We start from the raw sequence: 14198 nt of genomic DNA, 5'->3' as shown, positions 1-14198 counted from the left end.
CCTCTCTCTCTCTCTCTCTCTCTCTCTCTCTCTGTCACTCTGTCCCTTCTCTCTCTCTCTCTCTCTGTCCCTCTCTAGTCAAATTAAAATAAGTATATAAAGTTAAATAAAATAATTATTAAAAAAAATTAAAAGACTCATGCTGGACACATGTGCCCCAAATCCAAAATCCCAAAAGGAGAATGGAGAAGGGCCTGCGGCGTGCACCTCGGGGCGACGGCCCTCGCTCCACCTCTCTCTTCTCTCCCTGTCCAGCAAGCGCAGGCGCCCTTTGGCAAAGAATCTGAAAAAATCCTTCTCCCCCTCTCCCTCATCCTATTCCTTGTCTGTCTGACTGTCCCGCTCTCTCATTTAAAAAATAAAAAAGACAGGGGCCGGTGGCTGGCATAGCGGCTCCGTCGCTGGACTCCCACATGGTCGACAGTGGTTCCAGTCCCAGATCCAGTGACTGGAAACTCACGCTGAGTGCATGTGTGTGTCCAAGATCTTGGGAGGAGAAGGGAGTGGCATGGCCATCCCCCCCAGGGGGTGATTTCTTACTTTCCCTGCCTCTGTCCCTCTGTCTCTCCCTCTCTCCGGCAAGTGTATGCCCCTTAAGGCAAAAACTCCTAAAAAATGAAGAAGAGAAAAGAAAGTGGAATGAGATGCAGACCTTCCAGGACACGAGAAGTTAAGTGAGTTTCTACCCATGGGTCCCCGTTTTCTTTGCCAAGGACAAGTCAGAATAGTTTTCTGAGGATGGTGAGGGAGGTACCAGGAAGGGCGTGGGAAGCGTCTGAGGTAATGGAGAGGTTTAGACTGCATGGTTCACTGTCAGGCAGAGGCCTAGACAGTGCGGGAGGGCCAGGAACCTGACGCGGTCCCAAACCCCATGGTAGGGACGCTTTCCGGCAGCCTGAGTGTGGAGCAGACAGGGTATCGATGATCAACTGGCTGGAACGCTGGAGGCGGGGCGGCAGGCAGTGAGGGGCAGGGGTCAGTGTGCCCTTTAACGACAGAAGTTGAAAGTAGGGGCAGGCAGACGGTCACAGGCCTGGGTGCCTCCAGGACATGAAACAGACTGAGGCAGGGACGCGAGGAGGAGTCCGGACAGCTGGAGGCCGTCCACCTGAACCTCAGAGGCCGAACGTTTAATGTTTTAAAGTAACCATGGAGTCTAGGGCTATCTGACCCTGCGGCCTCTCCTGCACTTCCACTCTGATTGCGGGACCACCCTTTGTCAGATGTAAACAAGACATGAGGTAGGCTGGGGTGAGCCGTCAGAGGAGGTTGGAGTCAGCACTGACTGCTGAGAGGCGGGAGGTCTCTATAAACCACTACAAGCTGTAACAGTGTTTCTGTAGTGAGCTGTAACCCTGTTTCTCTAGTGAGGTGTAACAGTGTTTCTGAACATAAAATCAACATTGGAAACTAAGAACATCTCCAGGGACCAGCAGTTAGCGTAATAGCTATGTTGCTGGACTCCCATGTAATTGACAGCGGTTCAAGTCCCGGACCCGGTGGCTTAAAACTCACACTGGGCATGTGTGCATGCATGCCCAAGATCCCGAGAGGAGAATGGAGGAGAAGGAACTGCAGCGTGGCCATCCCCCCTGGAGGATGATTTCTCGCTTCTCTCTGTCGCTCTCTGTCTGGCGAGCGCACACGCCCTACAGCAAAAACCTCTCCAAAAAAAAGAACATCTCCAAACACAATTGATAACCAATTAAGTACGTAAACACTAAAAGACAGCATTGACATTGGTAACAGAAATTACTGGGTACTTAAAAAAAAATAATAAAATATAAAATAAGAATTCACCAAACTTAAAAGAAAAAGATATTAGGGAAATAAGCCAAAAATATAAAAAGGCAAATCAGAAACGAGAAAACCAGAGTAGTCAATAAATACCTAAAAAGATGCCTGACCCTCACTGAAGGCAATGCCGCTGTTGATCATTAGATTGGCAAGAGCGGGGAGTCTGAGCGGGGTTGGCACTCACCACTGCAGCAGATGACATTGGTGCAACCACTCCATGGAGGGATTTGGGGATATTCAGTCAAAACGAGAATAAGTACCCATGAGCCAATAATATCACTTCTAGATATATTTCCTAAGGAAATCTTACACGTGTACGCCCAGGAGAAATGCATAAAAATGTTAATTGTTACATTATTGATAGTAGCAAAAGAAAAGAAAGAAAATAGAAATCATCTAAATGGGGACCAGTAGATGGCGTACTGGTTACGTCACTGGACTCCTATGTAGTCAACTGTGGTTCAAGTCCTGGACCTGGCGACTTAAAACTCACACCAGGCCCAAAATCCTGAGAGAATGGAGGAGAAGGGATTGCAGCATTGCCATCCCCCGGGGAGTGATTTCTGGCTTTCTGTCTCTGTCTCTGTCTCTCCAGCAAGCACACGTGTCCTATAGCAAAAATCTCTCATAAAAACAAAACAAAACAAAAAAGAAATAACCTGAATGTTCACTGCTGTGGTCTGAGGCGTCCCTCAGTCCAAGTGGTAACATCTGGCTGTGACATGACCTTGAAGGTAGGCGGTGACCGGGGCTCAGGTCCGCGGGTGGGGCCTGCGGCTAGCTCTGGTGGGTTTGTGAGGAGGAGGACTGAGACAGATGCAGGGACACAGGCGTGCGGGCTCCTGCTCTGCTCGCTGCTCTGCCCTGTGCCACCTCAGGCCTCTGCCAAGAGCCTCCCCGTCACTCCCCAGATCCCGCCAACCCTCCCCAGACGAGGCCCCCGGACCACGGCCCTGTAAGCAAAGGTCGATTCTGTAAAGCGCTTGGCCTCAGGCCAGTCTGTCAGAGATGCGCAGTGGCTAAGCACTCAAAGGAGGACAGACACCTTCACAGTACCACAGAATCAAGTACCCAGACCATCAGAATAAACCGCTACGTCTAGACTCGTCCCAACAGGACCCGATTCCAAAAGTCATGTTGATGGGGAAACACTTCTGGAATGACAGGTAAGAGCATGACAGCATTTACCTCCACATTTAAAACATAAAAAGTGATACTACAAATTGCTCACAAATAAGCATTTGTCAGTAAAACACAGCAACCTGCAAGACGGTGAGAAGCGAGACACCCCCAGCGGTGGTTACTTCTGGGGGGGAACGAACAGCCTGAATTTTCAGGAAAGCTCTATTTCTCTTGTTAAAATTTTAAAAATTTAGCCAGAACAGCCCTTCTTCAAGAGACAGACAGCTCCATGGCTCCTGTGATCTAGCCATTTGGGGAGAAAGGAAGATGTCCCACTGATAACTGGGCCTCCAGCATCCAAAACTTGCGTGATTGAACTTCCAAGTTTGGGAAGAAACCGATCATCCACCAGATGACTAGAAATCGCTGCAGGGCCACAAGAAATATGGGGAAGCAGGAAAATACCTCTCCCACAAGGGAAAAGGATAGCTCCTCTTTATCCACACACAGTTCAATGGAAATCATGGAAATGTCTGATAAAGAATTCAGAACATTCATAATGGCAAAGCTAACAGAGATGGAAGAGAAGGAAGACAAGGAACTGCTGAAGAGGAAGGAGAAAGGAGTTGAAGAGTTCCAGGAGGTGAGGAAATTCATGCTAGATCTAAAAGAGGAATTTCACACTTTACAAAAGAATCAGATGGAACTGTTAGAGATGAAGGCTATAATACAAGAAGTCAAAATCTCCCTTGAAAGTATTAAAAGCAGACTAGATCATACAGAAAATAGAATCTCTAATGTAGAAGAGAAAATGGTTGGCCTAGAAAAATCCACCGCGAAGACTGAGAAAATGGCCCAAAAATTTGAGAATAATATGCGAGAAGTACTAGATACCATCAAACGTCCAAACATCCGGATAATAGGCATCCCAGAAGGTGAAGAGACTCATAAGGGCATTGATAATCTATTCCATGAAATCTTACAAGAAAATTTTCCAAACCTGGAGAGGCACTCAAAGATCCATTCCCAAGAAATACAGAGGACCCCAAATAGAATCAACCCAAGAAGATCTTCTCCAAGACACATTATAGCCAGATTGACCAAAACCACAGACAAAGACAAGATACTAAGACTGGCAAGAGAAAAAAGGCAAGTTACCTACAAAGGGTATCCCATCAGACTAACGGCAGACCTCTCATCGGAAACAATGAGAGCGAGGAGAGAATGGGAAAATGTATTCAAAGTATTAAGGGAAAAGCAATTTCAACCGAGAATTCTGTACCCAGCAAGGTTATCGTTCATTTGGGAAGAAAAGACACGAACTTTCCCAGATAAACAAAACCTGAAAGAATTTACCAGCACCAGACCGGATCTCCAAGAAGTTCTTAAGGGAGTGCTATGTCAGTAAAATTAAATGCAGACACACAGAAATAAGAGTTCAGAAACTAAGAAAATGGGCAACTTAATTGTAGGGCCAAAAGCTGGAGTTGAGTATTACATCCCAGATTTCAATCTGGAACATCGAACCTCAACAGATACAGAAGAAAGATTAAGTACATGAGACTGAACTGATGAAACAGTATTCTACGACTTGACTAAAATATTGCTGCTTTTCTTCTAAGCTTTGTTGTCCGGTTTTAAGGATTTTTGTCCTGTCTTCAGCTATCAATAGATTCATGTTCCGACTATTTGAACAGAATACTAACCTGTTTCTAGGCTTTAAGTTTCAAAGAAATATCCTTACCAGTTCAAAACTGCTTTTCTTGAAACCATCGGCTGATCTTGCTATTGAAAGTAGTTAGATTACTTATGATATTGTGTGATCAACGAAATGTTGGGGGAAAAGGGATTGAAAGCAACTGTAGACAGCAGAGATAGTGTAATAAGAGAGTGGAATAGGGCAGAGGGCTAGACATGGGGTAAAAAACATATATATGAAAGTAGAAATGGAATATTATGGATGATAACATGCATTATTAAGCCACTATGCAGTATATTCTAGATGGGAAACCACATTTAGAATGTTGTGATGATGCTCAGGGAATGAATGTAAATTAATAAAAAAAATTTCAGAAGAAAAAAAAAAGGCATTAGAAATACCTATTTGATGACTGCAGTTAAGCTATATAGCCCTAGTTAGGTGCTACTTTATAGTATGTTCATTCTATTCACTGAGGTTTGTTTATGCCTAAAGTCAGACTTGTGTTCACGGATATGTACATATCAGCTGTGCTTGCTATTGAAAATATTTAGATTTATTAAGATATTCAGTGAAACAATAAAATGGGGGAGGCATAGAGAGCACAAATAGTAGAAAGCACCAATAGATACCAGACACAGTGTGGGAGGAGGGTGGGAGATGGCAGAGGGTGAGATAGGGAATCAAGAATGGGGAAAAAGGCAAAATATACAGAAAACAAGAAATGGAAAATGATTTGTTGACAATAACACATATGTTGATGTGCTTGATTGAGCCAATATACAGTGTATTCTCAATGGAAAAATCTCATTTTGTATGCTATAATGATGTACAGTGAATGAATGTAAATAAATAAAGAAAAAAAATTTTTTTTAATTTAAAAATTAAAAAAAAAAACCTGAAGCAAAATCACCTAAGTATTTTTTTCATTTCTTTTTGTTTAATTTCTGATTTTTGGATATATGAATGTCTTGAGCATTATTTTCTATAGTTAAATTATTATAATTTGTATTTTCTATATTCTTTTTTTTTCCTTTTGAGAGGTTTTTGCTGTAGGGTGCGTGTGCTCACCAGAAAGACAGAGAGAGACAGAGAGACAGAAAGTAAGAAATCACCCCCCCCCAGGGGGGATGGCCACACCGCAATCCCTTCTCCTCCATTCTCCTCTCAGGATCCTGGGCATGCACACACATGCACCCGGTGTGAGTTTTAAGCCACTGGGTCAGGATGCAAACCACGGTCAACTACATAGGAGTCCAGCGACATAGCCATTACGCCAACTGCTGGTCCCTTTCTATATCCTTAAACTTAAATTTTCTTTTTCCGATCAGTAAACTCATGTCTTCTTAACAGCTACAAACAGAGGCTTAGGGAAGAAAAATAAAAGCAGTCAAGGTAAGTTGGGGGGACCTAAGATTTCTGCAAACGGTGGTCGTTTGTCTCCCGCCATCGGAGACAATCGAAGTCCTGCGGGCTTGGCGAAGTCTCCACGTGTTGCGCACCAAGGCCGCCGTCTGCCCAGGGCCTCACCTCTCGCACGTGCCTCTTCAGGTGCATGTACACGCTCTGCCCGGTTTTTCGGAAGTGTCTCTCCACGTGTTCCCTTCCGAAGGCCAGAAACGTGTTCATGCACACGTAGAGTCCACCTTCGGAATTCTGGAAGACAGAAGGTGACATTAGCCATGTGTCTGGGTACAGAGAGGGGAGGGGAAGGAAGACGGCGAGGACAACGCCTGGCAAAAGGCCACCTGGTCTCGCGGTCATCAGCGGTGACCCTCCTGCCACTCGGCAGCCACGCCCAGCAGTAGCTCCCGCCCCAGCTCAGGCGCCGGGTGCTCCTGGACCGCGGGGGCTGCTCTGCGAGGCTGACCCGATAGGGAGGGACCGTGGAAGTGCGGGGCTCATGGTGCTCCACTCCAGGGCTGGCCGAGACAGGAGCCAGCCGGTAGCAGGGCCGTCAGGAGCTGTTTCCCCCCCAACTCACTCATAGAAGAAATAAATAAACGTTTTTAAAACTTAGTAAGTGTGCTTAAGCAAGACCATAGGAGACTAACAAACAAAAGTCAACTACAATTTCATCTAACAACAATCACTTGCAAATGAAATTTTTAAAACTTGATTGCAAAATTGCATCCAAAGAAATAATAACTACGGTATACAGCTTGTACTTCTGGGTCACTTTTTCTCCCTTTATATAAAATCACTTGATTAAAAGAAAAGGCCAGCAGGTGGCATGGAGGTTAAGGTGGCCGGGTCACACGTGGTTGACCACACAGTTCAAGTCCCAGACCTGGTGGCTGGAAAATCATGCCAAGCATGTGTAGGCGTGTGCCCCAAACCCCAAGGGCATACAGGAGAGGCTGTCAGGGCATGGCCAGCAGCCTGGAGGGGATTCCCCACTTCCCTCTCGTCCTCTGTCTCTGCCTCTGGTGAGCACACACACCCTATAGCAGAAAAAAAAAGAAAACTTTTTCAACTAAAGACAACACATTACATTCATCTGATCAATAGATAAGTATTTTCAAAAATTTTTATAATAAATATGTTCTTTGGCACAGTCATAAACCTTCACAAAATCACATCGCTGGGCCAGCAGCGGAGTGATGGTTAAGGCACTGGATTTCTACGTGACCGAGTTTGGGTTCCCACACAGTTTGAATCCTGGACCTGACAGCTTGAAAATCGCAACCAAAAAATAGGTAAATAAGTAAACTTCAAAAATTGCATCGTTATAATGCTCAATTCTTCATTAAATTGAGCACCGCATATTGGATTCAAAAATACATGAGTCCCATCCTCTCCCAGGAACATGTAATGAAACAAAAGAACTGAAGCCAGAGCATCTGGGGCAACAGGGGTTTGAGAGGGGCCGTGGCCTGCCACGGGCCAGCTCCGTGGCCTGCCGGGCTCTCACACGTGGCCTGCCAGGCACCAACCTTCACACACGTGGCAACAGCAGTCTCCCACTCGGGGTCGCGATGACGTTCCAAGTGGACACAACACATTAAAGAGTGTGGACACTGGTGAGTAGTTGTCACAGAACGAGTGACCACTATCTGGTTACCTCAGCCATTCCATAACGGAGGAAAGCAGCTGACGGCCAGTGATTCAGACACCACGCGAGTTGGGGTAAGAAAACTAACCTGTCCGTTAAAAAGCATCTAGCAACTAGTGAGAAAACCAAGACATGGGCCAGAAGAAAAATACTCAAGTGCAGCAATTCTTTTAAGAAAACCATAGAACTGCTCTATAATGCAAGCTTACAAAACAATTCCTAGAATTATCACAAAGTCTTTGCTACTTGTCAGTAGCCTTTGACTCATTTGGGACTCTGATAAAAAGGTAACACATTCATTCTCAGTTTCTGCAGCCACTTGCTCTGGCCACAAAGTCCAAAATTAAAGAGTCTGGGACCAGCAGGTGGCGTGGTGGCTGAGGCGCTGGACACTCCCACATGGCCGACTGGGGTTCGAGTCCTGAATCTGGTGGCTTGCTTTCTCACTTCCTCCTTCCTCTCTCTCTCACTCTCACCCTCTGTCTCTCTCTGATCAAATTAAAAAATAAATGAATGAATAAACAAAAAATAAAATAAATAATTGAAAAAAGAAAAAGAGTCTGACAGCAGAGGAACGGCCACGAGGAGGATGCTACCTATACCCGCCCAGAGGCACCGCCCGGGGACACTGCCCACTGCCAGCAGCTGACACAGTGGCAGAAAGTCCTTCCAGAGCGTCACACACCGGGGAGGCACCGCGTCTGGTGGTCACGCGCTCTCCCTCCTGCGCATCAGCATCAGCTCCGTTCACACCCAGAGCCAGCACCACGGCACTTGCCCGGCCAGCTTCCTCGACACCAAGAGCACTGTGCTGGCAGGTCCCCGGGCTGTGGTGACCCGCACCAGACAGACAGGAGAATGGCCTGGGGAGAGCTAAGTGTTTCCAACCCTCGACCTCACCTCTCACCAACCAGCCACGGTCTCACAAAGACCACCACCCAGAACACACAGAGTACTCGCTCCACGTGGCCCAGTGGCCTCCACGTGGCCCAGTGTGGCGGAGAAGCCAGGCTGGGGTGGGGCTGGGCAGATGCCAGAAAGAGCAGGTGGGAAGCACCCGTCCTGGTCCCCAGCCCCGCGATGCAGGAGAGAGCTCCGCAGAGCAGGGGCAGGCTGAGACTGAGCGCGGACGGAGTCCAGGACTTCGCCTTCCAGACAAGAGATGCGAAGACTCCAAGCCCATGGCCAAAGTCAGGGATGGGTCAGGGACTAAATAAGTTCCCTGGAAGGTGGGCCGGCAGGTGGCGTGACGGCCAGGGCAGCTGGTGCAGCCGGGTCCTCGATGGCCGCCGCGGGGTGGGCGCCCAGGACGGGCGGCTTGAAAATCACACACAGTGCATGTGTATGCCCCAGATCCTGAGAGGAGAAAGGAGGGAAAGGGAGCGGCGTGGCCCTTCCCCCACGGGATGATCTCTCTCTGTCCCTCTCTCCAGCGAGAACACCACCCTGTAGCAAACCAAGAAGAAAAAGTCTCCCCAAAGAAACACCGTAGCCAGATCACACGACAGTGAAGCTGACAGTCCAGAAGAAAGAATTCTTACCTCTGAGTCAGCCAATTCTCACCCAAGTAGCTCTAATTTTTCAAATGGAGTCAATCAAATTATCTAAATTTCGTTTCAAAAATGTGCATCCAATGTACGTCATCTACAATTGACTAAAATCGGGGTGACAACTTAATATGAGTCTGTAACAACCACATTTCAGGTAAGCTATGTGACCGTGGTAAACAGCTGCATTGTTCTTATCTAAACTCTAAAACTCTGTCAGAGGATGACCTGGGACCCGGGCAGCCCAGCCATCTCCCAGCAGCACAGCCGTACTCACAGCGTGGAGCGGCTTGCCCTCCCTCTCATCCTCTCACTGCACCCCATGGCACTTTCTAGAAGCTACTCAGGATCTATGACATCATCACTTGACATCATCACTCCAACGACGAGTGAGATGCAAGTGCCCAACTGTTCTAAACGGTTCCAGCGTTCACTTCTAATTTAGCAAATATCCTGTTCTAAACGGTTCCAGCGTCCATTTCTAATTTAGCAAATGTCCTGTTCTAAACGGTTCCAGCGTCCATTTCTAATTTAGCAAATATCGATAGATAGAAACCACAGGAAGGAATCTTTGGAGTCTTCAGGAACGTTGAAGGGTACAAACCCTGACCACTGGCACAGCCGGCCGCAAACAAAACTGCAGCGCTGGAAGCCACGTGCTGACCATCGGTTCAAATCCCGTGTCCCTCTGAAAACCCTCCAGGCATGTTCAGTTGACTACTCTGAACCCAGAGAAGTCGAATTCATAGAGACGGAAAGTTAAATGGTGGTTACGAGCAGCCACGGAATTACTGCCTAAGAGTTTCCATCTGCCGGGATGGAAAATGTCGAGGTGTGTCGTACAGGAGGAATGGTAGCACAAGAGAATAATGTGCTTAATGTGCTGACAGTGTACAATTAAACAAGGTTAAAATGGGGCCAGCAGATGGCGTAATGGTTATGTCGCTGGACTCCTACAGAGTTGAATGCAGTTCGAGTCCTGGACCTGGCAGCTTAAAACTCACACTGGGTATGTATGCGTGCCTAAGATCCCAAAACTCACACTGGGTGTGTATGCACGTGCCTAAGATCCCAAGAGGAGAATGGAGGAAAAGGGATCATGGTGTGGCCACCCCCCTGAGGTGATTTCTTATTTTTTTGTTTCTCTGTCTTTGTCTCTCTGACAAGCACATGTTCCCTATAGCAAAAATCTCTCTTTAAAAAAAAAAAAAAAGAGGGGTTAAAATGGGGCCAGCAGGTGCATGAAGGTTAAGGTGGCTGGATCCCACATGGCTGACTTCATGATTCAAGTCCTGGACTGGGCGACTTGAAAATCACATCGTGTGCGTGTGCGTGCATGCTCAGAATCTGGGGAGGAGCAGGGAGGGGAAGGGACTCCAGGGCAGCCACCCCCGGGAGGTGATTCTCTCTCTCCACTTCCCTCCACATGCATATACCCTCCAGCAAAAATTTTAAAAGGAAAAAGAAGACTGCCAGCCCCTCGGCCCAGGCCCCTCTGCCCCTGTGGCCACCAGCTCTGCAGCACCCTTGGACTGATCCCCCTTCCTGTCCTTGGTCACTAATCCCTTGGCCACTATCCCACTTCTGTACCCTGGGATACCTTTCCAAACTGTTTGTTCCAAAGCCTTGTCTCAGCCTCTCATTTTCAGCTGTCCCAAACTGAGGCAAGGTGTGACATGCTCCCAGCAGTCAGGGCGGGGAAAGGAATGTCACACTCCCCCCAGAACCCTGCCTGGGACAGCTTCACATGGCAGAGGTGATGAGGTAAGAGGTAAATTGGTCAAAGAAATGCGGAGGACAGCGAGGTCTGGGAGGACAGAAGGTCTGGGAGGACAGAAGGTCTGGGAGGACAGCGAGGTCTGGGAGGACAGAAGGTCTGGGAGGACAGAAGGTCTGGGAGGACAGAAGGTCTGGGAGGATAGAAGGCCTGGGAGGCCGTGCTGCTGTGTGGCCTCGGCCCTACCCCCTACCGATCGATGGGAGGAGAGGGGGAGGTCTGAAGCAGGAGGCTGAGAAGAGCGCTGAGGACAATGGAGAGAGGAGCGGGTCTAAAGAGGAGACGAGGGGCCGGCCCCACACAGACAGCTCAAGCAGTGTGTTCTGGGAGCCGGATCCCACATGGCTGACCGAGGTTCAAGTCTCAGTCCTGGGGGTCGAGGAGCTCACTGAGCACGTCAGCGTGCACAGCCCAGATCCTGACCGGGCGGACAGTTGGAGAAGGGACGGTGACAGCCGCTCTACCGGGTTCTCTCTAGCACTCTCCTCTCTCATAAGTGCAGGTGCCCTGAGAGAGACAGAGAGACGGCGGGGGGAGGGGGAGCCTTAGTGTGGAGGGGCCAAAGCCTGGCCTCACCAGAGCTGATGACTGGCAAACCGAAGGGACCTGCAGCCAAGAACACCCAGGCCGTAGGCGCTCAGCAGCCATGGAGCTGCGGCTGGTCTGCAGGGACCCACGAAGGCCGGAGAGTGGAGGCGCGAAGTGAGCAACGCCCTCACTTACCTCCACGGAGTGTGCACGCGACACCTCAACCAGGCCCGCGTACAGCGTAGGGGTGACTCTCTGTCTCTCTTTGGTGAATGCACTCACCCTCTGACAAAGCAATTACAGTCAAATACTTCTTGGGGAGCGAAGGTCTGACTCCCCTCTGGCTGTGCAGCCACGTTAGGAAATACTCGTACTTCACGCTTTTCCACACGTGACTCCCCTCACTCTTTTCTCTCCATCCTTATCTGTGGCCATTTTCCGAAGTGCCCTTGGTTTCGGCTTTAACCGCAGTCACACGGCGCTCGTGGGTGAGTTTCTGGCGTGCTGGACAAGCCCGACTTCGCTCCCCGCGGTCATGATGGCTGTGCACATGCACACTGGCACACGGTGAGTGCTCAAGACTCCACTGCTGTTCATAATCAGGTGCTCGCGCCCCAGGGCAGATTTCACACGACCGGGTACTACGCGTTAAGGTAACCTACTTTAAAGTCTTCTCTCTCTTCTTCCCTGACTACATCTGATAAAATATGTGATTCGCAATCCCTGTCTCTCCCACAGAATTACTGCGATGCAAATAACATCATAACTCTACACTAGATAGGATACTTCTAAATACCGTCTGGCATCTGTAAGCTACTAGTAACTATTTGTAGAAATCAATTAAAGCAATTAGCTTTTAGGGGCAGCCAGTGGCATCATGCTTAGGGTGGTTGGATCCCATATGGCCTACCTCAAGGTTCCGGTCCTGCTCTGTCAACTTAAAAAACACATTGGGATGGGGCCAGCAGGTGGCATGGTGGTTAAGGGTGCTGGGTCGACCACGGTTCGAGTCCTGGACCTGGTCGCTTGCTTGCTTGCTCGCTTGCTTGCTCTCTCTCTCTCTCTCTCTCTCTCTCTGTCCCTGTCTGGTCAAATTAAAATAAATAAATAAAGGTTTAGAAAGGAAAAGAGAAAGAAAGAAAAAAAAACCACGCTGGGCATGTGTGCCTGTGTGCCCAAAATCCTAGAGGAGAGTGGAGAAGTGATTTCGTCACGGCCAAGGATTTCTCGCTCCCTCTCTCTCCCTGACAACTCAGCGAGCACACGCACCCTAAAGCCAAACTAAAAAGTAAATAAGGGAAATAATCAGCTTGTATAATAGGACTTTGAAAGTTCCCAACACAAAGCATCAGTAGCCGTGATGACAGATATGCTAACTACCCTGACACGGTCATTACACATCATAGCACACACTGAAAACTCAGTGTGCCCACAAACACGGATCTCACTACGTGGAAACTAAAAGTTCAAAACGCAGTTCGTAGCTTTTTCCATTTCCAAACTGCTACACGCCAAATATGACGGAAAACCTTCCTGTGCCGACATGGGACAGAGTTTAGAGCAGCTTGGTTCGACACAAAGCCCTTTACTGCGTTGCTGTCACCCTAACACGTGTCCATGTGCTCCTTCTGGGGCGCACACTGTCACTCGCTTAGGTTGGCTGGGACCATCCTCCGTCCACCCTTGGGAGCAACTCGTGGGAACCCTCCCAACACCGGCCACGCACCCCAAATGTGTCATTTGCAAGTCCTCTGCAGATGACAGCACTGCGGAGTCACACCGGGGAGTCACACTGGGAGTCACACCGCGGAGTCACACTGGGAGTCACACCGGGGAGTCACACTGTGAGTCACACCGGGGAGTCACACTGGGAGTCACACTGCAGAGTCACACCGGGGAGTCACACTCCATCCACTGTTCCTGGATCTTTTTTTTTTTTTGGAGAGGTTTTTGCTATAGGGCGCGTGCGCTCGCCAGAAAGAGAGACAGAGAGACAGAAAGTGAGAAATCACCCCCCAGGGGGATGACCACGCTGCAATCCCTTCTCCTCCATTCTCCTCTCGGGATCTTGGGCACGCACGCACACGCGCCCAGTGCGTTTAAGCCATCAAGTCGGGGACTGACATAGCCATTACGTCAACTGCTGGTCCCTCCTGGATCTTTTTGAAAGGAAAAAAACTAAATAGTCAATAAGTTCAGTTTTATCCCCCAAGTGATCTGGAATAGCACAGAAGAAAAACTTCCTCAGGGAGAGGACCCCCTCGCCTGGAACTCTGGTGGGCGGCAGAAACCAGCTCCTGGGGCAACAGCCAGCGTGGGCAGGCTGGCCTCCGGGAGTGTGGGGACTTCTCCCTGACACACCCCCACGTCGGGGCGAGCGGCTGGACCCCGTGCTCTGCTGTCCCGGGCGCGCCTCTGGCAGCCGGACCAGCGGTGACATCCGAGATGTGAAGTGGGTGGATAAAAATACCCTGGGCCTCTAAGAGACACGATAAACGCGAGACAGCTGAGTCACTTCCAAGCCCGTTTTGACTCTTGAAAGGGCAGTCACCTCCCGGCGGGTCCCCCCTCCGCACACAAGCAGGGGATCGCGGCCAGCCGGGCGGGCGGGGTCCCCCCAGGCTCCGCGGAACTTTCCATAATTCCTGCCGGTGGGGTCACCGCGGCACGGCG

General features: G+C 49.1%; 1 protein-coding gene across 3 annotated transcripts in view; it reads right to left on the bottom strand.

The window, feature by feature from the left end:
• USP13 (ubiquitin specific peptidase 13) overlaps positions 1-14198 on the bottom strand; it is a 98724-nt gene that overhangs the window by 84119 nt on the left and 407 nt on the right. For all 3 annotated transcript variants that reach the window (XM_027766055.1, XM_006162731.2, XM_006162732.2), the window contains exon 2: positions 6149-6274. In XM_027766055.1, coding sequence (XP_027621856.1) covers positions 6149-6274 — 126 coding nt within the window. The remainder of the gene's footprint in view (positions 1-6148; positions 6275-14198) is intronic.

This window comes from Tupaia chinensis, unplaced genomic scaffold (assembly GCF_000334495.1).
Source record: "Tupaia chinensis unplaced genomic scaffold, TupChi_1.0 Scaffold140400_1, whole genome shotgun sequence".
In the NCBI taxonomy this organism is placed as follows: Eukaryota; Metazoa; Chordata; class Mammalia; order Scandentia; family Tupaiidae; genus Tupaia; species Tupaia belangeri.
This window is presented reverse-complemented; position numbering and strand designations above follow the sequence as displayed.